This window comes from Myotis yumanensis, unplaced genomic scaffold (assembly GCF_028538775.1).
Source record: "Myotis yumanensis isolate MYYU_CA2020_CCGP unplaced genomic scaffold, mMyoYum1.0.hap1 SCAF_13, whole genome shotgun sequence".
Taxonomy (NCBI): domain Eukaryota; kingdom Metazoa; phylum Chordata; class Mammalia; order Chiroptera; family Vespertilionidae; genus Myotis; species Myotis yumanensis.
In genome coordinates, this window is record NW_027223764.1 from 21403111 (window position 1) to 21428505 (window position 25395).

At 40.5% G+C, this 25395-nt stretch overlaps 1 protein-coding gene across 5 annotated transcripts in view; it reads right to left on the reverse strand.

Moving 5' to 3' along the window:
* LCOR (ligand dependent nuclear receptor corepressor) overlaps positions 1 to 25395 on the reverse strand; it is a 115020-nt gene that overhangs the window by 59147 nt on the left and 30478 nt on the right. For 4 of the 5 annotated variants that reach the window (XM_070432593.1, XM_070432596.1, XM_070432597.1 and 1 more), the window contains 2 exons: positions 10411 to 10476; positions 10000 to 10079 (listed from right to left, as the gene is read on the reverse strand). The exons of the other annotated variant lie outside the window; for it this stretch is intronic. In XM_070432593.1, coding sequence (XP_070288694.1) covers positions 10000 to 10079; positions 10411 to 10476 — 146 coding nt within the window. The remainder of the gene's footprint in view (positions 1 to 9999; positions 10080 to 10410; positions 10477 to 25395) is intronic. 5 annotated transcript variants of the gene reach the window in all.

Genomic DNA, 25395 nt, shown 5'->3' on the forward strand with positions numbered 1-25395 from the left:
CCCCCTGCCACCACCCACCCAGGTTCCCAGTTTGTCATCAGGCAATCAGAGCCTGAAGGCCTAGAGGGAGGGACCGAGAGGTCGGCCGATCCCACCCACTCGTGGTCCTGCCCCTGCTGCCACACACCCCGGTTCCTCGTTTGCCATGGGATGATCAGAGCCTGATGGCCAGGGGGAGGGACCAAGAGGTCGGCCATTCCCGCCCGCAAGCTGGCCCCGCTGCCACCCACCCCGGTTCCCTGTTTGCCATTGGGCGATCAGAGCCTGACGGCCGGGGGGAAGGACTGAGAGGTCAGCCATTCCCACCTGCTCGCTGGCCCCACCCCAGGTCGCCCTCTGTGTGTGGGGCGACCGGTGGGGAGGGGGCCTTGGCCTGGAGCCGCCCACATCCCCCGCCACCCACCCCCAGGTCCGCATTCACCATCAGGCGATTGGAGCCTGCTGGCTGGGGAAAGGGACCGAGAGGTGGTCAGTGCACCTCATAGAGACTGGTCAAGCGGTCATTCTGCCGTTATGGTTGCTAGGCTTTTATTATATAGGATATGTATGTATTTCTAACTTCCTCCACTGGACTATAAATTTCTTGAAAATAGCATCTGTGGCTAAAACATCTTTTTAATCACTTGAAATAATTCAACCACAGTAGCTGGCACTTTTGACATACTACTAACAGTGAAATACATAGTTGTTGATTTTAACTTTAGAAATAAGAAACTGAAGAAATTTTTTAAAAGAAAAAATATAAGCAACAAACAGGCAAAGACTTAATTTTGTTAAGATGTCAATACTACGCAAAATGATCTACAGATTTAATGCAACCTCTATCAAAATCCCAATGACATTTTTTTCAGAAATTAAAAAAAAAATCCATCCTAAAATTCATATGGAATTTCAAGGAACCCCAAAGAGCCAAAACAATCTTGAAAATGCAACAAAATTGGAGATACCACACTTCCTAATTTTAAAACTAATTACAAAACTATAGTAATCAAAATAATATGATTATGGCAAAAAGATACAGACACATAGAATAATGAAATAGAATAGAGAACCCAGAAATAAACCCCGACATAAATGGTCAAATGATTTTTGATAAGGGTGCCAGAAGCAAAGACATTCTTTTCTAACAAATGATGTGGAGAAAACTGAATATCCATATGCATAAGCATGAAGTTGGATCCTGCTTATACCATATATAAAAATCAACTCAAAATGGACCAAAGACCTAAAACTCTAAAACAGAAGAAAACACAGTGGGCTCAGGGGGGAATATTACACTGGATTTGAACCAAAAGAAGTGAGACCTATACCCATAGCCAGAAAGAAATGATAGACTCACTTAATAAACTATTTTTTTTCTTTCTCCCCACCCCCACATTCTGTTTGCTCTGGGGAAAGTCAGTAATTGTCTGACTATCTACTGTTTCTTTTCTATGAAGGTAAATCAGAGGCATGCTTAATAGACTAACAATAGACAAATTAAACCAAACAACAAAGACAGATAAAACAACAATCAACACTCATATATATGATATTTACAAGCGTGCATAACACATAGACAAGACTTAATAAATCAGATCTTTTCATGGACCTTTCAGATGTTTTACATTTGCCTGGGACTTACAGCCAGCTGCGGCCTAGGTCTCAGCCTAGGTTCACAGATCTTACCATATTCCGCTCTCTGTCGCATTGACTGGCATCTGAAGTCGTTTTAGCTAAAATCTGCCAGTCCCAAGACGTCATGTGGTAATTTTCAGATAAAGCATTAAGGAGTCCTTTTGTGAAAGGACTGTTAGCCCCATTTTCTCTAGTTGATAAGCTTCCCACACCAGAGGCGGAAGATCGGGGGCCTTAGGTTCTGTATACTTTTCTTTTCTTTATTAAGGTATTACACATGTGTCCTTACCCCCTTGTGCCCCCCCAACCCCACTCATGCCCTCACCCCCCTGGTGTCTGTGTCCATTGGTTATGCTTATATGCATACATATAAGTCCTTTGGTTGATTCTCCCCCTTACCCCCACCCTCCCCTACCATCCCTCTGAGGTTTGACCATCTGATCAATGCTTCTCTGTCTCTGGATCTGTTTTTGTTCATCAGTTTATGTTGTTCATTATATTCCACAAATGAGTGAGATCATGTGATATTTATCTTTCTCTGACTGGCTTATTTCGCTTAGCATATGCTCTCTAGGTCCATCCATGCTGTTGCAAATGGTAGCAGTTCCTTCCTTTTTTCAGCAGCATAGTATTCCACTATGTAGATGTACCACTGTCTTGGGGTGGTTTTTTTAAAAAAAATTAGAATTTATTACGAATATATATTATTTTAATGATCAAACTTAATAAATTATTCTTCAAAAAAAAAAAAAGAACAATCTGAATAGACAATTTTCCAAAGATGACATACAGATGGCCAATAGGTACAAGAAAAGGTACTCAACATCACTCATCATCAGAGAAATACAAATCAAAACCAATGAGGTATCAGCTCACAGCTGTTAGAATGGTTATCAACTAGGGGCCCAGTGCACGAATTCATGCACCTTGAAAAGAACCGTGGGCTGCGAGGTTGCGGTGGGCACAGGGGTGGGTCTTGGCCCATCCTCCACACCCCCACCCGGCCAATCCTGCTGCGGCCCCCGGTCCCGTCTGCCGGCAGCCCCACTCCCGTCACCTCCACTCCCATGAGCTGACAGCACCGGCCCTGCTCACACCCACTGACAGCGCAGAGCAATTGGGGCCGATGCCAGTGGTGGGTGTAAGTGGGGTCAGGGCCATCAGTGGGTGTGAGCAGCGGCTGCCCTGATTGCCCCTCAGGAGCAGGGGGAAGTGGAGAAGCCCTTAGGGACGACTGGGGCCAGCAGCCGCCACTCGTACCGGCTGATGGTGCCAGCAGTGGGTGAGAGCAGTGGCTCTGGCGCCAGCTGCGAGTGGGAGTGGGGCTGAAGCCGGCAGTGGGTGCAAGCAGTGGTTCCGGCACCAGCAGCAGGTGTGAGCAGGGCCGTCACTGGCAGCAGGTGTGAGAGGCAGCTGCCGGCCCCAATTGCCCCTCAAGAGCAGGGGGAGGTGGAGAAGCCCTGAGGGGCGATCGGGACTGGCATCTGCCGCTCGCACCTGCTGACAGCGCTGAGCGATGGGGACTGGTGCCGGACGCCGGCAGCAGGTGGGAGCGTCAGGTGGAACCGTGGCATGCAGGAGCAAAGAATTTTCAGTAACCACCAGAGGCTCGTCCCAATGACAGCAACCGGTGTCCCATCTTGGTCTGGCACCCCTGCTCACCTGCTCCACCATCCTGCTGCGGCCGATGCCCGCCATGTTCCACGCTCTGCTGCCTGCTGCCAACACCCGCCATGTTCCACGCGCGCCCTTTGGTGGTCAGTGCACGTCATAGCAACCGGTTGTTCTGCTGTTGCGTCTATTTGCATATTAGAGTTTTAGATAGATAGATAGATAGATAGATAGATAGATAGATAGATAGATAGATAAAGTGTTGGCTAGGATGTGGAGAAAAGGGAACCATTGTGAACTGTTGAGAAGGTAAATTAGTGCAGTAACTATGGAAAAGAATACGGATGTTTCTCAAAAAGTTAAAAATAGAAATACCATATGATTCAGCAATTCCACTTCAAAAACACTAACTCAAAAAAATATATGAACCCCCCCTGCCATGTTCACTGGAGCATTCTTTACAATAGCCAAAATATGGAAGCAGCCTAAGTGTCCATAGATAGATGAATAGATAAGGAAAATGTGTTCTATCTATCTACACACACACCCACACACACAACACAGGAATATTATTCAACCATAAAAAGAGAAAATCTTGCCATTTGTGACAACATGGATGAAACTTGAGGACATTATGCTAAGTGAAATAAATCAGACAGAAAGACAAAAAACTTATGATCTCACACGTGGAATCTAAAAACAAACAAACAAACCTACTCACAGATGCAGAGAATGAATTGATGGTTGCCATGATCGGCGTGCAAAATAAATGAGGGTAATCTTTTTTTCTTTTTTAAACATATTTTATTGATTTTTTACAGAGAGGAAGGGAGAGGGACAGAGTTAGAAACATCGATCAGCTGCCTCCTGCACACTCCCTACTGGGGATGTGCCCACAACCAAGGTACATGCCCTTGACCAGAATCGAACCTGGGACCCTTCAGTCCACAGACCGACACTCTATCCACTGAGCCAAACCGGTTAGGGCGAGGGTAATCTTTAAGGTACTAACTTTCAGTTATAAAATAAGTCCAGGGGACACAGCATGGTGACTTAGAAGCAAAGATGCTCTAGTACCAATGAATACACCCAGTGCCCAAACTTTGCTTTCTTATACAACTCACCAAATAAAGAAACTAGAGTTCCTTGAAGAAATCCAGGTTTGGGACAGGAAAAGCAAAAATAAGCCTGGAACATTTTTTGGTGCCAAAAAATAAGCAAGTGCTAAAAATAAATTATAGAAACATGTCAAAAAAGATAAGGAGCCAACCTGAAAGGGCTCTCAATAGCCAAATCTAGGATAATGTCAACTAAAAAAATAAATAATAACTGTAATGAATTATAGTCCACAGAATGAAATAAGAATCCATGAGTCTATACTGGTAGGTAAACAAATAAGTACATAAATGGAGGAGAAGGGAAAGCTCTTCCTTATAGAAGAATTACAACTAATAGAGGCATAAGAAGTAACAATAGAAAACCATCATTAATCATCATTACCACAGTTAAGTTTTTCAAGCAAGATTCATCAATGGATGCTAAAATTACTGTATGATGGAGGAGAAACTAGTATGATGACAAAAAGATATTTACAAAATCTCAAAGTGCCTCACCCCAAGATACCTTCTAAGTACAACAGGGGGGTAAAAACAGAAACCTTACATGGGAAAAAACTGGCAGACACCACCTTAACTAAGTGATTGAAGAAAACATTAACCATATGCTTCCTGATATAGAACACTAAGGATGACACCACATCAATTCTGTGAAATTCTTGCCAAAAAATGCTTAAGTGGAATTTAATAATGAGGAGTAATTAAACAAGTCTAAATTGAGGAGCACTCTACAAATCATTTTGCCAGTATTCTTCAAAAGTGTCAATATTATGAAAGGTAAAGAAAAACAGAACCATCGCAGACTAAAGGAGATTAAGGAGGTATGACAACTAAATACAAAGCGTGAGCTAGATTGGATCCTGGACCAGAAAAATGACATTATTGGGATAGCTGGCAAATTTCAAAAGGCTTGCAGATTAGATAATAGTATGGCATCAACGTTAATTTCCTTACTTTTTTAACAGTAGGTGGTTACATAAGATGTTAATATTTGGGGACTCTGAGTAAAGGGCATACAGGAATTATTTTTACAAGTGTTTTATAAACCTAAAATTACTTTTTTGAAAAGCTAAAAAAACATATAAAAGACACATGAGTAAATATGCTTGGCACATGTAAGCATTCAAAATAGTTAGCTATCTATATAATAAAAACCCAGTGGTTGCAATGCCGTAACGACCAAAGACCGGTCACCAGGAGGCTGTGTGCCTGGCAAGGCGCACGAGGGTGAGCGAGGACTTGACTCTGGGTTCCGCTGGCACCGCTGGCACCGCTGAGAGGCGCCAGCAGGACTCGGGGGAGTCCCGCAGTGCCGGCGGCACTCCGGGTCTCGTGCGATTTCACGGCTGGGTCACTAGTTCAGTAAATATTTTACTGAGTGCCTACTATGTGCCCAACAAACAGAAAAGGAAGGAAAGAAAGAAAAAAGCAAGCCAGGCAGGTAGGCAGGCATTCACTTACTAAGAGATTCTTAACACAGATGAGTGTCTATTTGAAATAAACTCATGTCTATTTACACTCATATTCTACTACTCTTTCAAACTGAGTAATTCTAAGTCTTACTTAATTCTTGCTCTCCAATTTCCATATTCCTGTTCCTAGCTTTGTTATCAAAATGAATGTTTTCTAAAAAAATGGATCAAGTCCCAGGTATTTGACTGTGCCCATAATTTAGTCACCCTTAACTTTCTTATTTCTTTATTTATAAAACTAAGATGACTTTAACCAACTTTATAGGATTGTTGTAAGAATTAAATGGGAACAAATATAAGTAACAGGCACATAGTAGATGCTCAAAAGATGTTAGTTACTTTTCCCTTAAAAATTATACAGCTGACCTTTGAACACAGGGGTTAGGGGCACCGACCCACTGGCGGAGTCAAAAATGTATAACAGTGGTTCTCAACCTTCCTAATGCCGCGACCCTTTAATACAGTTCCTCATGTTGTGGTGACCCCCAGTTTCATTGTTACAAATTGAACATAATTAAAGCATAGTGATTAATCACAAAAACAATATGTAATTATATATGTGTTTTCCGATGATCTTAGGCGACCCCTGTGAAAGGGTCGTTCGACCCCCAAAGGGGTCGCGACCCACAGGTTGAGAACCGCTGATGTATAACTTTCTATTCCCCTTAAACTTAAGTTGTTCTTGGTATCTACAGGGAATTGGTTTCAGGATGCCTCTCCTTCTGATAAATATCAAAATGCACAGATGCTTAAGTCCTATATATAAAATGATGTAGATCAATGCATATACTCAGTGGACTCCCAACCACAGATCAAACACAGTACAGGTATTTACTGAAAAAAAAAAATACACATATAAGTAGACCCATGCAATTCAAACCTGTGTGGTTCAAGTGTCAACTGTGTTTTTTAACTGTTGCAGGATCCTGAAGTGCAAACCAACAATTTTTTTTAGTAATCTCTAGGTGAATCCCTGGTTCTATTTTCCTAAGAAGTGAATTTGTATTTTTCACCTACATTTTTAAGAAATATAAATAATACTATAGTATATATTTTTTATCCATTTTAACAGCTTCAGTATCTACTAAAAATTCAAATAACTAAAAAAATGCACAGCTCCCTCCTCTTTCACAAATGTCAAATATTTCTAACAGGTTTTCCAAACATTATTTCGATTTTCTCATGCCAACCTCACACAAGATTCCAACAGCATGCTCTGCTGCCACCTATTGGCTGTTACCATACTCTCCTGATATTTCCTTCTTTTTTTGGAATCCTAAAGCAGCCTTAAAGTGCAAGCCTCAAGCCAGTGGAGTACAGTCCTTCTCAGATGAAATGTTCCAAGTGCCTGCAAAGAGTTCCAGCACAATCATTTTAAATCTAACAAAACTAAAGATATGTGCTTGACAATTCATTTTCTAGTTTCTCTTTCTCTTTCTCTTTCTCTCTCTCTCTCTCTCTCTCTCTCTCTCTCTCTCTCTCTCTCTCTCTCTCTCTCTCTCGTCTCTCCTCACCCAATAATATTTTCCCATTGATTTTTAGAGAAAGGAGAAGAAAGAGGGAAAGACAGAAAGAAATATCAATGTGAGAGAAGCACATCAATTGGTTGCCTCCTGCATGTGCCCCGACCAGGGCCCGGGCCGGAGAGGAGCCTGCAACCAAGGTACATGCCCTTGACCGGAATCAACCCGGGACCCTTGGGTCCTCAGGCCAACGCTCTATCCACTGAGCCAAACCATCTAGGGCTAGGCTCTTTCTCTTCTTATTTCCCATTATAAATGTTATGGCTGTCTCTGAAAAAAATAAACCAAGTACAGGTAGTGAGGTATCTAAGGGCAAAAAGCATCTTTCCCAGAACTAAATGTGTTGTCAACTGGAAATATTCTAATTAGAAAACCAACTAAAAATTGTAGAACAGTAAGAACAGCTGTTTTAAAACTACATGATCCCCTGCCTTGCTATTTATGTATTTTCTTCTAAAAATATTCAGTCAATATTTCACCATCATATAGCAATGGAAAACTCAATCACATTACAAGAATGTACTGTACTCAACTACTAAACATAGAAGGGCTTTCTGCTCAATACTACCCTGAAAAAAAGGTAACTAATAATTGCTCCTTCTATTAAATGACTTGCTCAGTAAATAGTCACAACATACCAACACAAACACATACACAGTTTAAAATGATGAACTTCAACTTCACTGGCGGTTGCTTAATTCTCTGGTCTCTCTTTTTCAAACCACACTAAATTTCAAAACACTTTCCTCATTAATTCAATGAAAACAGACCACCATGAATAGTCACAACAACTTTTTCATGTAGTAAGCAGAAAAAAACATGCCACCAAAGAACAGTGAGCAGCTCTTAAAAAACCTGCTTTCAGATTTTAATGCACTTGTCAACAATGGTGGTACAAGGCTACATGCAAGGGTAAAAAGAAGCATACAACATGGCTCACAGTCTTCAGAGGTTGACAATATAGTCAGGAATACAAGATTCAAACATAGAAAAGGATGCAAGAAATAATACTGAGTAATAAATGACAAATAACTGGTATAGATAATATTTACTGCAACAGCGTGAAGGGTTGAAACAGCAATAAGAGCAAAGGTTTGCCATTCATAGGAAAGGAGGGGCTTAGGCAAGAGTAAGAGCAAGGGGGATTCAAGCTATTGAGAATAACAGGAGTGCAATGCTGTAATCCAAATAGTAAAAGCATGTTGTTTAATACAAATTATCAGACCAGTTTAGCTAAAAGAAAAATATACAAAACACGAGTGGGACAGCATTAGGAAGAAAAATGAACTGTGGAGGGCACCAAGTCACTGAGTGTTAGGCTAATGTACCCAGAAGACAATGAGAAAATCACTGGAGACTCAGTATAGGGTAACATTCCCACACTATGGAGGGGTGAGGGTCAAGCCTGTAGCAGTGTTTAACAGACTGAAGACAACTGAGGGACGAATCATGCTATTTCAGTAGTTCAGAAATAATGCTAAAAGCTTGAAGTACAATGATGAATGGGGTGTGGAGGAGAGAATGAAATTTGGTGAGGGAACAACTGATATAACCTGGTCAATGACATAAAGCTAGACATGTACAAGGCAGAGGAAGGAATTCAAAATGTTTCCAAAGCTTTAAAACTGGGGACAGAAGTAGCATGAAGACAGAAAACCATTACTAATAAATTTTTCCAACAATTGAAATGTTTTTAAACCAAAATTCTACTTATGTTTTTATTTAACATAAAACAAAGCACAAACCCAAAGGTACAGCCAATTTCTGCAGTTGAATAAAAAGAGCATTCATGCTCAAATATTATGAACATCTTATACTAAAGAAGGAACCACAATCTATCATAAATCTACATAAATTAGTAGCTACTTCATCCAGATCCATGTTGCTATTCTTTTTGTCCAAATGATTCCCATTACTTGAATTACCATACACTTCATATTTAAAATAAATAACTAGGCAGAATAATTAACTGACACCCTGTTAGTTATTCTGCCTAGTGAACTATATGAATAAAAGCAACACATGCTGGACTATAGATTTCTCAAAAGGCTAATCAACAGACTAGAAACACTAAATTGCAAACTGAGTTACCATCAAATCCTTTATAAATAAACTGGTGGCCCGGTGCATGGATTCATGCACATTGAAAGGAAATTGATTAGAAGGTGGCCAGTGGGGCGGGACTGGGTGAGACAGGCTGGACACACCCTGGAGCCAGCCTCCCTTGGTCCCTCCCCACCGGCTGCATCTGGGCAGCACTGTGCCACAGCTCGAAGGGCATCTGCAGTCACCGCAGCTCGGCAGGAAACCAGATTCTGGGTGACAGTGCCCCAGCAACAACATAACCCACGGCTGGCAGAAGGTGGAATTGTGCGGCCTATGAGGAATAAGGCTCCCTCTTCTCTGGTTCTGGGGTGCGTCACCCAAGAACTGCTGCTGCCAAGTCAATGCAGCTCGGCAGCTCCTGCACTGAGTGTCTGCCCCCCGGTGGTCAGTGCGTGTCATACATACCGGCCAGTCAGCCGGTCGCTTAGCCTTTTATATATATAGATACAGACTCATACCTTTCTTTTCCTACAAGTCTCCACCAAAGTAATCAAATTTTGAAAAAATAAAAACCATAAAATATACTAGACAAGTTTCATTGAGTTTCTTGGTTACCTTTACTTTATCTCTTCTCAAGCAACAGAATAGACAATTTTCATCAAAAGTCCAATCAGAAATGCTTTCAGGTTCACAGTCTGCAAAAATAGTAGGAATAACAAATTAATAGTCACAGATGAGGATTTTTCAGGAAACAAATGAGAATGTCAAAAATATTATTTTAACAAAAAAACTTTACTTAATAGTAGACAGGTTCCTATTTATGTAAAATCTTAACAACTGCTCACTAGTTAATATACCTTCTTCATACATATACTTTGCATTATTAACTAAACACAAAAAGATGCTTACATTGATATAGCTTTAACCAACAAAACTATGAATAAAAAGGAGAAGACAGAGGCTAAAATCACCAAGGTTTCATGTCACCAGGATGATTTTTAAATAACAAAAAAATATTTTGAATACCTTTAAATAAACTGAGATCTTTTAAAAATGCAGGTCCAAACAGCCCTTCAAGAATACTTTCAAACCCTGAAAGGATGGAAAAAAATCCATTATTATAATATTCCCTATTGTAATTTAATATTAATCCATCACATGAAAAAATGATAGGGTTTTCCTCCAGTTCTCAAGGATCCCCAGATTATTACTGAAGAGATGCTAAGGGAAGAGTGTTAATGACAAATCTTAAAAAAAGGCTTTGCATTTTTATCAATGATTAACATTCAATACAAATTCAGAGCACATTCAAGAACTATATAAAACAGACAATTGCTAGAAATAACTAATAAAGGAATGGAAACTCATGGGTTCTCTTACCATCTTCCAAAATCCCAAATACCTCTTTATATAAACATTCAAAGTCTAGTTTAAAAGGTGCCTTTCCTAGTAAGAGTCAAACTGCTTCAAAGTTTCCACAACAGTCTGGATTAATCAAATAGTATGTTTCTAAAATCAACTGAGACAACATATTTTCAAGCTAATAGTTTTTTTTAAAATATGCTTTTATTGATTTCAGAGAGAGGAAGGAAAAGGGAGAGAGAGATAGAAACATCAATGATAAGAGGGAAATCACTGATGGGCTGTCTCCTGCAAGCCCCCTACTGGAGTTTGAGCCCACAATCAGGCATGTGCCCTGACAGAATTGAACTGTGACCTCCTGGTTCACAGGTCTGGTATGCTCAACCACTGAGCCACACCAGCTGGGCCAAGCTAATAGTTTTTTGAAGAAGGAAAATCCTCACTGAGAACACCAATATATCACTATAGAAAAAAGCAACTATGTAACATTTTAACAGAAAAACACTATTGTGATTATTTCACATTGCCACAATTAACTATTTACTGGTTCCTTTATGAAGTTAGAACCCACTAATTATACATACAAAAATATGAGAGCCCTGGACGGTGCAACTCCGTGGTTGGAGCATCGGCCCACGCACCAAATGGTCTCGGGTTCGATTCCCAGTCAAGGGCACCTACTTAGGTTACAGGTTGGATCCCCAGCCCAGTTGGGTGTGTGCAGGAGGCAACCAATTGATGTGTCTACCTCACACTGAGGTTTCTCTGTTTCTCTCCCCTCTCTTCCACTCTCTAATAAAGAATTTAAAAAGGAGCCCAGCCAGAGTATCTAAGTGGTTGAGGTGGACCTATGAACCAGAGGTCATGGTTCAATTCCTGGTCAGGGCACATGCCTGGATTGTGGGTTCAATCCCCAGTATGGGGACTGCAGGAAGCAGCTGACCAATGATTCTCTCTCATCATTAATGTTTCTCTCTCCCTCTCCCTTCTTTTCTGAAATCAATAAAAAAATATATTTTTTAAAATAAGGAAAAAATTAAATATACCTATACATAAATGTTTAAACTAGCATCATCTTGTACCAGTATAAAGTAGAAAATGAAACACACACAAAAAAGTTTGATTTATTTAATCAAATATTGATGATCAAAGCAATAAAAAGCAATTTAAAAATATCTTTGCCATCTTGGTGTCTATGAGTTAAGAGAGTAAGGAGGAAAAAGAGGAAGGGTATCAGACTGTATCTTTACACAACATGATAGAAACAATGGATTAGAGTAGTGGTTCCCAAATTATGTGTTGTGTGCCTTACTGGGAGCTCAAATGTATCCATATATACTTTAAGTGTGACCTTTAGAAAAAAATTAGTATGTCTTGTGTATTCAATGTACATACTACTTTTCAAATGCATAGAAATGTTACTATAATTAAGAAAACATAAAAAGTGTTACTGAACTCTTAGTAGTTAGGGGCACTATGTATTGTGTCACCCTCTACTATCACCTAAGGTTTTATAATTTTTAATATTTAACTCCTATGTTCAAAAGAGAGTGAAGCACTAATTTAAAATACTATTAGAGGCCCAGTGCACAAATTCGTGCACCAGTGGGGTCCCTTGGCCTGGTCTGCAGGATCGGGCCAAAACTGGCTCTCCGACATCCCCCGAGGGGTCCCAGATTGCAAGAGGGCACAGGCCAAGCTGGGACCCCACTGGTGCACGATCGGGGCCAGGGAGAGACACAGGAGGTTGGCCAGCCAAGGAGGGACCGTGGGTGTGTCCGGCCCTTCTCGCTCAGTCCCAATCAGCCAGACCCCAGCAGCAAGCTAACCTAGCAGTCAGAGCATCTGTCCCCTAGTGGTCAGTGCACGTCATAGCAACTGGTCGACCGGTGGACTGTCTGCCCCCTGGTGGTCAGTGCATGTCATAGCGACTGGTCAACCAGTTGACTGCCCCTGGTGGTCAGTGCACATCATAGCGAGTGGTTGAGTGGCCTTAGCATATCATTAGCATATTACGCTTTGATTGGTTGAACGGCTGACCGATCGACCAGACACTTAGCATATTAGGCTTTTATTACATAGGACTAGAGGCCCGGTGCACAAAAATTTGTGCACTGGGGGGGGGGGGGGGTCCCCCAGCCTGGCCTGTGCCCGCTCGCAGTCTGGGACCCCTCGGGAGATAACGACCTGCTGGCTTAAGCCTGCTCCCTGGTGGCAGAGGGCACGCCCAATCCCTAGGTGCAGCCCCTGGTCAGGCTCAGAGCAGGGCCGATTGGGGAGTTGGGGCGCTGCCCCCTGTCATGCACAGAGTAGGGCGGATCGGGGGGTTGCGATGCCACCCTCAGTCATGCTCAGGGTACAGCCGATTGGGGGGTTGGGGCACCGCCTCCTGTCACACTCAAGGCAGGGTCAATGGGGAGGTTGCGGCACCACCCCCTGTCACGCACAGAGCAGGGCCAATCAGGGGGTTGAGGCACTGCCCCCTGTCACTCACAGAACAGGGCCGATTAGGGGGTTGGGGCGCTGCCCCCTGTCACACACAGACCAGGGTCGATCAGGGGGTTGGGGAGCTCCCCCCTGTCACACACAGAGCAGGGCGGATCAGGGGGTTGGGGCGCTGCACCCTGTCACACACAGAGCAGGGCGGATCAGGGGGTTGGGGCGCCTTCCCCTGTCATGAACAGAGCAGGGCAGATAGGGAGGTTGTGGCCCCGCCCCTGTCACACACAGAGCCACAGGGTGATCAGGGGGTTTGGGCGCTGCCCCCTGTCACGCTGATCCTGGTGCCAGGAGGCCTCACTGCTCCACTGATCCCGGTGCTGGCAGGCATATTACCCTTTTACTATGTAGAATAGAGGTCTGGTGCACGGGTGGGGGCTGGCTGGTTTGCCCTGAAGGGTGTCCTGGATCAGGGTGGGGGTCCCCACTGGGGTGCCTGGCCAGTCTGGCTGAGGGGCTGAGGGCCGTTTTCTGGCTGGCAGGTGACTGAAGCTCCCAACCGCACCTTTTTTTCTTTTTCTTTTTTTTTATTCTGGGCCAGCTTTAGCTCTGAGGCCTCGCTGCTGAAAGCAGGTTTCTGGCCTTTACCTTCTGTATTTGATACAATGTTGCGGTCCGGCTGGCTGAAGCCCGGCTGACTGAAAGCCGGTTTCTGGGGTTTTGTTTAGCTTCTGTATTTGTTACAATGTTTCTTAGAGTTGCAGCTGAGAGGCTGGCAAGTCAGGCGGGGAACGTTGGAGTTCACCATCACTGGAGCAAGCAAGCCTCCCTGTTCGCTTCAGTGCATGGCTGCCGGCCGCCATCTTGGCTGACAGTTAATTTGCATAAGGATATGCTGATTAGCCAATGGGAAGGGTAGCGGTCGTACGCTAATTACCATGTTTCTCTTTTATTAGTGTAGATAGCCAGGCCCTAGCTCCTGTGGCTCAGTTGGTTGGAGTGTCTGTCAGTGGTGGGTTCAATTCCTGGTTAGGACACATACCCAGGTTTTGTTTCTGTCCCCAGTCCAGGGTCCATGTGGAAGGCAAACAAACAATATTTCTCTCTCTCTCTCTCTCTCACTCTCCCCGTGTGGAAGGTAAACAAATGATGTTTCTCTCTCTCCCTCTCTCTTTCTCTTCCTCTCTCTCCCCCTCCCTCCTTTTGTCCCTCCCTCTGTCTCTCCCTTTCTTTCTCTCTCAGAAATTAATTAATTACTATAGCCAGGGAATACCTGAGGTTCACACACATGTTGCATTTCCTTACCACAAATTCAATTACCATAAAAGGTTTGGAAGATAAGGGGTCAGATAAGATGGTCCCTGGGAACAGTATTTTATTTGGCTATAAGAATAACATCGTAATTTTAGGAATTTCTTTGTCCTTCACATTAAGCCATAATTAAAGAGTAATCTCTAGCAGTGGTTCTCAACCTGTAGGTCGAGACCCCTTTGGCAATTGAACGACCCTTTCACAGGGGTTGCCCAAGACCATCCTGCATATCAGATATTTACATTACGATTCATAACAGTAGGAACATTACAATTATGAAGTAGCAGCGAAAATAATTTTATGGTTGGGTCGCAACATGAGAAACTGTATTTAAAGGGCCAGAAGGTTGAGAACCACTGCTCTAGAGTTTGTCTACATTGTAGTTAGAGCGTTGATTTTTCTGCACTATTTTTTAGGTCCTAGACTTTCCACTTATTATTAAGGAGCAACTGTTTTTTGATTCTCCTTAGTTCTTTCCCATCAAAATTATTCCAAGAATATTAGCAAGATCAAACTACCCATTTAAGAAACTGGGAAGTATGTATGCCTGTTTATCATTTGCCTGCTACAATTAAAACATTTTCTACTAAATTCTTCCCCACACTAGAGAGAAGAAAGGGTTGCATTGAGGTTTTTGAGGGTGAAGAGGCAGTGGTAGGTAAGAGAATGAAAAGGACTTGCTAGATACAATCTATCTCTGCAAACTAGATATTCCCAACACTAGCCTTAAAAAAAAACCAAAAAAATCCCACATGCTGCCTCCAACTCTAAAACCCTCCTACCCCCCCCCCCAAAGGAATTGATTTTACAAATATTTCAGTATCTTGAAAGTACCAAGTACACACTGCAAATAGCTAAATGATATTACAGGTGGCTCTTATCCTGAAGAGCAAATCTAATTTGCTTTCACCTGGGTTTATAAGAAATCATAACAAATTCAAAACTTGTATGCTAAGCACAAATTCTTGAAAAGGAAAAATGTAAATACAGCAAGAACTAATATTGGGAAACAAAAACAAAACAAAGCTTTAGAAGATAAAATTTAAAAATTACAAAGGACAATGGAACCTGAAAGAATAAGAAAACAGAAAAAAACTTCATCACACAACAGACAGTAATAAAAACCAAATCACAGAGCAAAAAGCAGTGAAAAGGAAAGACCGAAATGAAACAATAAAAAAATCTGGTCATAAAGTTAGTAATTGATCAAAATACTAACTTAAACAAGTCACTTTTCTTTTGCTCATATCTGCAACAATACATTAAACCTCACACATATTTCTGATTTGACACTGTAAAGCCATATTTTGCTACCCTCTGTTAACTGAACTTAATGCCACTCAGTTTTATTAATATTAAATATTGGATTTAGCAGTTGCATAGCAACAAGGACTGTCTCATGTGCCATGCTTGACATTAACAAAAGGCAAATAAGGGAAGAACAAATGTATTCAAAATTTATACCATGATCTCATAGAAAAGCCATGAAGATCAATAACAAAATGTCATGGAAAATTAAATAAATACTGAAAAAGATAGCCATGTCATTATGTTCAATCACTAGGATTTAAAAAGCACTTTTATGTAATATATTACATATAAAGAAATACTAATAATTTTACTGAACATGACCACTATCCAAGAATTCCTATCCAACATTACAACTGGTCTCAAAGCTGGTCTCCAGATTGCATTCCTGAAGCACTGCTTTAACAATGCTACCATCTGTTCAGAAAACTTGTACATTATATAAAAAACAAATCCCAAATTCCTAAATCCAGCAATCAAAGCAGCTTATAATTTGACCCCAACCTACTGTTAAAAAGCAGCCAGTTTCACAGAACCTTCCTGCTCATTCTCACAGCTTCAGTCAGGTTGGTATTCTAATATAGTCAGTTATCATTTCTACCTCCTAATATTTTCTCAAGCCTTTGTATCTCATCTCTGCCCAAATAAATTATCTTCTTCAAGGTACTCTTCAATTTACTTAAGAAATACATATTCACTTATTCAATATACATTAACTAAGAGCCTGCCTTCCAACCAGGGTCAGTGGCTGGCACTGAGTAGGCAGTGGTGAGCAGACATGATGCCTGCCCTCATGGAGCTTCGGTTTCTAGTTTTTTCATCTTCAGAATTCATATATCATTTCCTCCTTTTAAGTAAATGTCAGTTGCCTTATGTTTTCTGTCATGTGCAAAGTACTGTCTATGTAAGTATTCTGTAAAATAAAATTTGTTATAGGCTATCTAAACCCTGTTGTTGGTTTTTTAAGAATATTTTATTGATTTTTTTACAAAGAGGAAAGGAGAGGAATAGAGTTAGAAACATTGATGAGAGAGAAACATCCATCAGCCGCCTCCTGCACACCTCCTACTGGGGATGTGCCCGCAACCAAGGTACATGCCCTTGACCGGAATCGAACCTGGAACCCTTCAGTCTGGAGGCCAACGCTCTTTCCACTGAGCCAAACCCGTTAGGGCTATCTAGACCCTGTTTTATTTTTCATACATTTGTATCTCCTCTCCTCACAGAGATTTAATGCTCCAGAAAGGATGGAAAGGTCTTCCTGTTTCCCACAATGTTTCTCTTATACTAGGGCTCTATATGCCTGATTTTGAGCTTCTGGTTTAATCAGAAAACTCTGGAAAGATAGAAGATTACAATTTATCACATATTTTCCTCTTCGATCTAAATCAGAATCTCTTCTCCATTTCTAACTAAAGGGGGAAAGGCAGGTCTTGAAAAGTAACAGGATAGGAACATATCATATACAAGCTAACTAAGGCAAGCAATACAGCTTGTACTTTTGAAATAAAGAAAAAATTACTGAATAAAAAAGGGTTCCTGGGTCTTAGGAACCTCTCCTCTGAAATACCAGATTAGCAATTTGAGAAACAAAAGGGTGCTGAAGAAAACCTAGGAGCAGATCAGAAAATTAGCTATTTTTACATCAAGGTCCCTTGGGTACCTTGTACAACTTGATGCTTGGTATAAAAGAGCTCAATTTTCAACAGAGTATTACTTTATAAAATATCAGTTCAAAGGTGCCTGCTAGTTACAATCACCTACTAATCTACTAGTATATAATACAAGCCTAAGCGACTGTTACCTTGGAACGACCAGAACAACTGGTCGCTATGATGTGCATTGACCACCAGGGGGCAGGTGCTCAACGCAGGAGCTGCCCTCTGGTGGTCAGTGCACTCCCACAGGGGTAACGCTGCTCAGCCAGAAGCTGGGCTCACGGCTGGTGAGTGCAGCAGGCAGCGGGCCTAAGCCAGCAGTTGGACATCCCCTGAGGGCCCCTGGACTGCGAGAGGGAGCAGGCCGGGCTGAGGGAGCCCCTCCACTGAATGAATTTTGTGCACTGGGCCTCTAGGGTCCTAATAAACAAAGTTGGTACTGTCATTATCTGGAGTTCTTTGCTTAAAACTCAAGGGTGTTATTACTTTCTGACATCACACTGAACTCCAAGTGAGCCCCAAAATGAAAGTAATTAAAAAGCACCAGATTTTATAATCTTTTCTGTTTTATCCAAGATAATATAAGATAATTAACAACTCTTTACTGATGTTCCAGCTATCTCAGTATGTCATGCAACTAAAGAAATGTGGATGAACTTCTACAGGTAATGATAAAAAACCAGGCTCCTCTTCTCTTTCCTTTAAGCAATCCACCCCACCATTGTACAACTACATTCATTGAGAGTTCTTCCTCTCTCTTATGGCCCAGGCACTTTGAGGAGCCCATTTGCTGACATGGCTCACTTATTACCCTCAGAATAACACAGCATGAGAAGTGATGAAAAAACCTGACCAGATATACTGAAGAGAAACAATAATTTAAGTATAACTAATGCCCAAACTGAAACAGAATTAGCAAAGAAAAAATATACTAGAACTTAAAGAAAAATTATAAATAGTATTTCTACTGAGACCAGGGAGGAATGGCATTTTTCTTTCTTTTTAAAGAGAATGCTGCTCTAAAAAGAGTGAAAAATATGTTTGGGGGAGGGGAAAAAGAAAAACAAAAATGCTAAAAGAACCAAATAGAGGTACTGAGTAGGAAAATATACAACCAACTAGTGATTTAGAAAGCCAACTTAAGAAATGTCTTCATAATGTATACTGAATCTGAAGACACAGAAATCATGAGAAAAAGATGAGAGAAGTGGCCAGAATATTCAATATCTGTAAAATAGGACTTTCAGAACAAGAAAAGTTAATAAATATAAATAAGAAATTTTAAAAAGTGGGTGGGAGGAGAAGGAAAAAAAATAAAACTTCCTAACATTAAATAATATCTTGAGTCTTGATTATCTAATGGCTCTGAGAAGTACTGAGGCAGAATCCCAGTGGTGGAAAGCACACACATACATATATAACTCTCCTGGTAAAATAACTCAATTTCAAGAATAAAAATTTTTAAGCTCCAAAGAAGGGGAATTTTTACTTAATTTTATTTGAAATAAGAGGAAAGAGACTTAGACTGCTAGTTATTTCATCAGTAAAAGTAAATGCCAAAAGCCAATGGAGCTATGTTCACAAAATTCTGAACTTTTGTACCCAATTTATTATTCATAGACAGGGGTAAAAGGAAGACATTACTAGATATGCTCTGATTTGGAAAGTAAGATAGCCATTCACTCTGAGGAAGGTTACATAAAGTAGTTTAGCTAAATAAAAAAATGACTCAGAACAAAGACCTTAAAAAAGGAGAAAATACTACACACACACACACACACACACACAGCTGGCGTGGCTCAGTGGTTGATCGTCCACCTATGAAGAAGCAGGAGGTCGTGGTTCGATTCCAGATCAGGGCATATGCCCAGGCTGCAGGCTCAATCCCCATTGTGGGGTGTGCCAGAGGCAGCCGATCAATGATTCTCTCTCATCATTAATGTGTCTCTCTCTCTCTCTCTCTGAAATCAATAATATAAAAAAAGTGGCAAGCAATATACCAGTATTAGTTAAGTGTCAATATAGGGATTCCGTTTAACATAAAAAGAATTATTTAAATAGATAAACACAATATAATTTTTAAAATTAAGAATAACATCCCAAATTATTACAACAAAATCTTGGGTGAAGTAGAGTAAAATATGTTAATTAAGATCAAGTGTTTGTGGAGGGAGCAATTTGTAATACTCATAAAATTATTATATCAACTAGTGGCCCAGAGCATGGATTTGTGCACACTGAAAGGAAATTAATTAGAAGAAAAATTCGTGCAGTAATTATGTTATTACAAAAAAATTACATCCTATATAATAACTATCCTGTATAATAAAAGCCTAATATGCTTAAGTGTCTGACCGTTCATTTGCCCGGTCGCTATGACACGCATTGACCACCAGGGGGCAGATGCTCCAACCGGTAGGTTAGCTTGCTGCTGGGATCCGGCCTATCAGGACTGGGCGAGATGGGCCAGACTCTCCCTGGAGCCCTCCCGTGGTCCCTCCCCGGGCCCCGATCGTGCACCAGTGGGGTACCTCAGCCTAGCTTGCGTCCTCTCACAATCTGGGATCCCTCAGGGGATGTCAGAGAGCCGGTTTCGGCCCAATCCCCGCAGGCCAGGCCAAGGGACCCCACCAGTGCACGAATCCGTGCACCAGGCCTCTAGTAGTATATATAATATCCGATATAATAAAAGCCCAGTGACCGAATGGTGGAAGGATCAGAACTGCTCGACCAGTCGCTATGACGCGCACTGACCACTAGGGGGCAGACGCTCAACGCAGGAGCTGCTTCCTGGTGGTCAGTGCACTCCCACAGTGGGAGCGCCGCTCAGCTGACCGGAATGAGCAGCACTCCCAAGTGGGCTGATCCCCGCAGGCCATGCCCCCGACCAGTGCACAAATTCTGTGCACCGGGCCTCTAGTAGTATTATAAAATTAAAATACAAAATATTTTAATATCGCTATTCGCCCTTTCTCTATAATAGAAGTGTCAGAGATGAAAGAAAATTAGTAAAATGTATATGAAAATAATATATAAATTGGTTAATAAACAATAACATGATATAAAAATAAAAACATGATATAAAAACATTGACAAAAACAATGATTGATAAATTGATTAATAAACAACATAACAGACATGATATAAAAACAAAATGTGATATAAAAACATTGATAAAAACAATGACTGATAAATTGATTAAACTTATTCTAATATCTCCCTGTACACCACATTAAGAGTAAAAACACTTTCAGAGTGCTTGACTAATTTCCCTTGTGATGAAGTATTTACAACTTTAACGTCACACACTCTTCGAGCTCGAGAGAAAGCAACATATAACTGACCATGTCCGAAAACGGGGTCAGGTAGGAATATTCCTACTCCGTCTAGAGTTTGTCCTTACGATTTACGAATAGTCATCACAAATGCTGGCATTACGGGAAACTGTCTTCGAATTAATTTAAATGGGAAGCCAGTGTCAGATGGGAACAAACTAATTCTTGGAATCTGAACAACCTCTTCTTCCGCAGATCCTGTTAATACTTCAGCTTTGATTATGTTAGGTCGTAATCTTTTGATAATAAATACAGTACCATTACAAAGACTCCATTTACATTCTGGCATCACATGCGATTGGCACCAGTGAGAGATTTATATGTATTGCGCATGTGCGAGGCAACGTTTATTTTTAAATTGCCAGTGCGCGTCAAATGCCAGTGCGCATCATATGTGCTGGCCAGCCGGTCAGTCAGACGGATGGTCTGTCACTTAGCCTTTTTTTAAAAATATATTTTTATTGATTTTTTACAGAGAGGAAGGGAGAGGGATAGAGTTAGAAACATCGATGAGAAAGAAACATCGATCAGCTGCCTCCTGCACACCTCCTACTGGGGATGTGCCCACAACCAAGGTACATGCCCTTGACCAGAATCGAACCTGGGACCTTTCAGTCTGCAGGCCGACGCACTATCCACTGAGGCAAACCAGTTAGGGCTAGCCTTTTATATATATATAGATTTTTTTACTGATAAGAAAATGTAGGCTTAAAATGCATTTGCTTAAAATGTATGGGTAAAGTAAAAAAATTTGGGGCGGGGGGGGGGGGGGGGGCGGGGGAGGGGGCTTGTAGGTAGAAGAATTTTTAAATCACCAGAGGATATAACAGTAAAAATGGTCAACTATAAAATAAAATTAAACAAAAAGCAGGCATACTAAATAGAAAAAACAAAAAAAATTTCAGGAATAATACCAAACATGTTTATGTTATATGTGAACTGATGGAATTAACCAAGTAAAAGAGAGAAAATTGTCAGATAGGGCTAAACAATATGTGGTTTATAAAAGTGACTCAGATATGTTGAAATTATAGAGACAGGCAAAGAAAAATGTAGAAAAAAAAGAATAGGTGGCAATGAATATCAAAGAAAAATTCAAAGATAAAAGCATAAAACAAAATGAAAAAGAATTTTTATATTACTAAAAGGGTAATCTATTTCATGAGTGGAATGGACCTATCATTTTTACCTTTTATTTCTGTTTGGGTTTGGCATCTAGCCTCCTAGAAAGACTTGGGATGCTCTCTCTTTCTTAAAAGATGGGTTGAACTCACATGCAAAACCATCTGGGGTTATTTTCTTCAAGAGAAGAGTTTTAACTATTAAATTTATTTAATACTTATAGAACAATTAAAACTTTTTATTCCTTCTTGAGTTGATCTTTGGCAAGTGTTATCTTTCTTGAATTTCAAAATTATTGGTATATGGTTGTTGATAGTAGTTTCCCTTGTCTTTTTTTAAATAGTGGTAAAATATACATAATATAAAATATACCATTTTAAGTGTACCATTAAATATACTATTTACATTGCACCATCACCAGAACTTTTTTCAACTTGCAAAATTGAAACTCTATACCCATTAAACAATAATTCTCTATTCTTCCCATGAGCCGCCTCACCAACAATTATTCTACTTCCCATTTCTGTGAATGTAACTGCTCTAAGTACCTCTTAAATAGAAATCATACAGTATTGTCATTTAGTGACTGGCTTATTTCACTTAGCATAATGTCCTCAAGGTTTATCCACGCTGTAGCATGCACTTCCCTTTTTGTTGTTGTTGTTTGTTTGTTTGTTAATCCTCACCTGAGGATATTTTTCCCATTGATTCTTAGAGAGAGTAGAAAGGGGGGGGGGGAGGGGAGAGAGAGAGAGAGAGAGAGAGAACACTGATATGAGAGACACACATTGATTGGTTGCCTCCTGCACTCACCCCGACTAGGGCCAGGGATAGAGGTATGTGCCCTTGACAGGAATCAAACCTGGGACCCTTGAGTCCATGGGCTGATGCTCCATCCACTGAGCCAAACTGACTAGGGCAGGATATCCTTTTTTTAAAGGCTGAATAATATTCCATTGATGCATGCATCAAATTTTGCTTATCCATTCATCCACGGATGGACAGGTTGCCTACCGCTTCTGGCTATTGTAAATAATGCTGCTATAAATCCCTTATCTTTTGATACCCAAACTAACCCATCCAAAGCCAGACCTCTATCTAAATCCTGTATTTCCTAAATCTCTTTAACCTATAGTTATAATCTTCATTTTGGTAATACTATTTGTGTGTTTTTTAATCAATCTTGATCAATCTTGCCAGGTTTGTTTTCTAAGGTTTTATTTTCCCCCCAAAAATCCACTTTTGACTGTTTTTTTCATCTTCTTTATCATATCTTTGTTTTCTGGTTCATTAATTTTCATTCTAAGTTTCATTATCTTTCTATTTTCTTTGGATTTATTCTGTTATTCTTTTTTAAAAAATATTTTTTTATTTATTTCAAAGAGGAAGGAAGAGGGAGAGAGATATAAACATCAATGATGAGAGAGAATCATTGATTGGCTGCCTCCTACACGTCCCCTACTGAGAATCAAGCCTGGAACCAGGGCATGTCTCCTGACTGGGAATTGAACTCTAACCTGGTTCATAGATCAATGCTCAACCACTGAGCCACTCCGGGTGGGCCTGTTACTCTTTTTCTAAGTTATGATAGCTTGGTTCACTTACTTTTTTTTTTTTCTTTAACAAAGAATGAAGTATAGGAGTGATTTAAGAGAACTAAATTTTTAATTATTTTGTATTAAGAAGCAATCTAGGATAAGTAAAATATAATATATCCAAGTAATGGAATATTACCCTGCCAAAACTTTTGATGGCTTTCCACTGACAATATTGAAAACTTCACATTCCTGGATGACATGCAAGATCACTGAGTTCTCTCTTAGTTCCAAACTACTTTTACAGTCTCCCCTACCCCTATTTTCTGTCACATAAACTATGCTCTGGCCAGACTGGTTAATCTTCTATATACATAAAAGCCTAATATGCAAAGTGTTCCCTCAGGAGTTCAACCTACCGGGAGTTCGATTACTCGCTATGATGTGTGCTGACCACCAAGGGGCAGCGCAGAATGAAGGGAGGCCCCAGCCGGCAGCCGCTAGGGACCCTACCCATGCACAAATTTCATGCACTGGGCCTCTAGTCATTACATACATATCAATACTTCCATGCTTTTTAAGCAGAGCATGTCCTCTGACTAGAATGTTCTCCTGCAAGCCTCAATCTACTTAATTCTAAGGCATCCTTTATCTCAGTGGTTCTCAACCTTCTGGCCCTTTAAATACAGTTCCTCATGTTGTGACCCAACCATAAAATTATTTTCATTGCTACTTCATAACTGTAATTTTGCTACTGTTATGAATCGTAATGTAAATATCTGATATGCAGGATGGTCTTAGGCGACCCCTGTGAAAGGGTCGTTTGACCGCCAAAGGGGTCGCGACCCACAGGTTGAGAACCGCTGCTTTATCTCATCCCATAAACCCCAGGCAAAGTTAGGAACATCATCATCAGTGCTGAAGTTGCACGGCTTATAAACTAAAATTTGGGGGGCATTTTATCCACTAGATTTTGAGCAAATAAATAGAGTCTATTCATCTTTTTCTTAACATCAGCCTGTTCCTTAAACTGCAGTCAATACTGTTTGTTGGATGAATGCAAACACAACTTTCTTAATTCCTAGATCCTTATATTTACCTGAGTGGTTTGAAATTCCACAATGACTCCATTTTGTGTATCTGGCATGTTGAAGACCCACAGAAATAGAAATAAAAGAGAAGTGTAATTGATATCTGATAGAAAAAGGATGGTTTTCTGCTCCAGCTCAACCAAGTTTCCTGTATCTATGAACTAAAACCAGAACATAATTAATGGCTTGCTTTGCTGGCCCATCACCAGAGATGACAGGACACTTTTGTGTGTGTGAGTGTGTGTGTGTGTGTGTGTGTGTGTGTGTATGCATGCGTGCGCGCACAAAGCTGTAACCACAGCCAAGACAGAAATAAAGGAAAGATGAAGTCCCTATATAACAGTGACATTAATAGATTAAGGAGAAAAAGAAATATGTATTGAACAGCTGGAACATTACCAAAATAATTTAATATAATTATATCTACATACCTAATTCCATAAATGAGGTTCTAAGATGTTAAGTAACCAAAATCATACAAATAGTAAATAGCTAGGTCAGATTAATTTAGTTCTTTGGAAATCCAAGGGCAGTTTTGGTTCATTTTTCCAGTGATATCAAACTGTCTTCAGCAGAGTAATTATGCTAAAAAGAAGCCATTTAAATGCAAATCTAAAGTTGATTAGAAATGAGTCAATTACACCAGGAGTCACAATCTATGGGCCAAAATTCCTTAGAGGAACTCAAGCCATTACAAGGTCAGTAAATCCATATGAGCACTGTTTGTAAATTAAGTAAAAATGTGCTTGCATATACAACCACTACTCTACTGAATGCATTATGCTGTGAACAAAATACATGTTTCTTTTAAAAGCATTACTGAATTCATAATGTCCTTTTATTATATTTT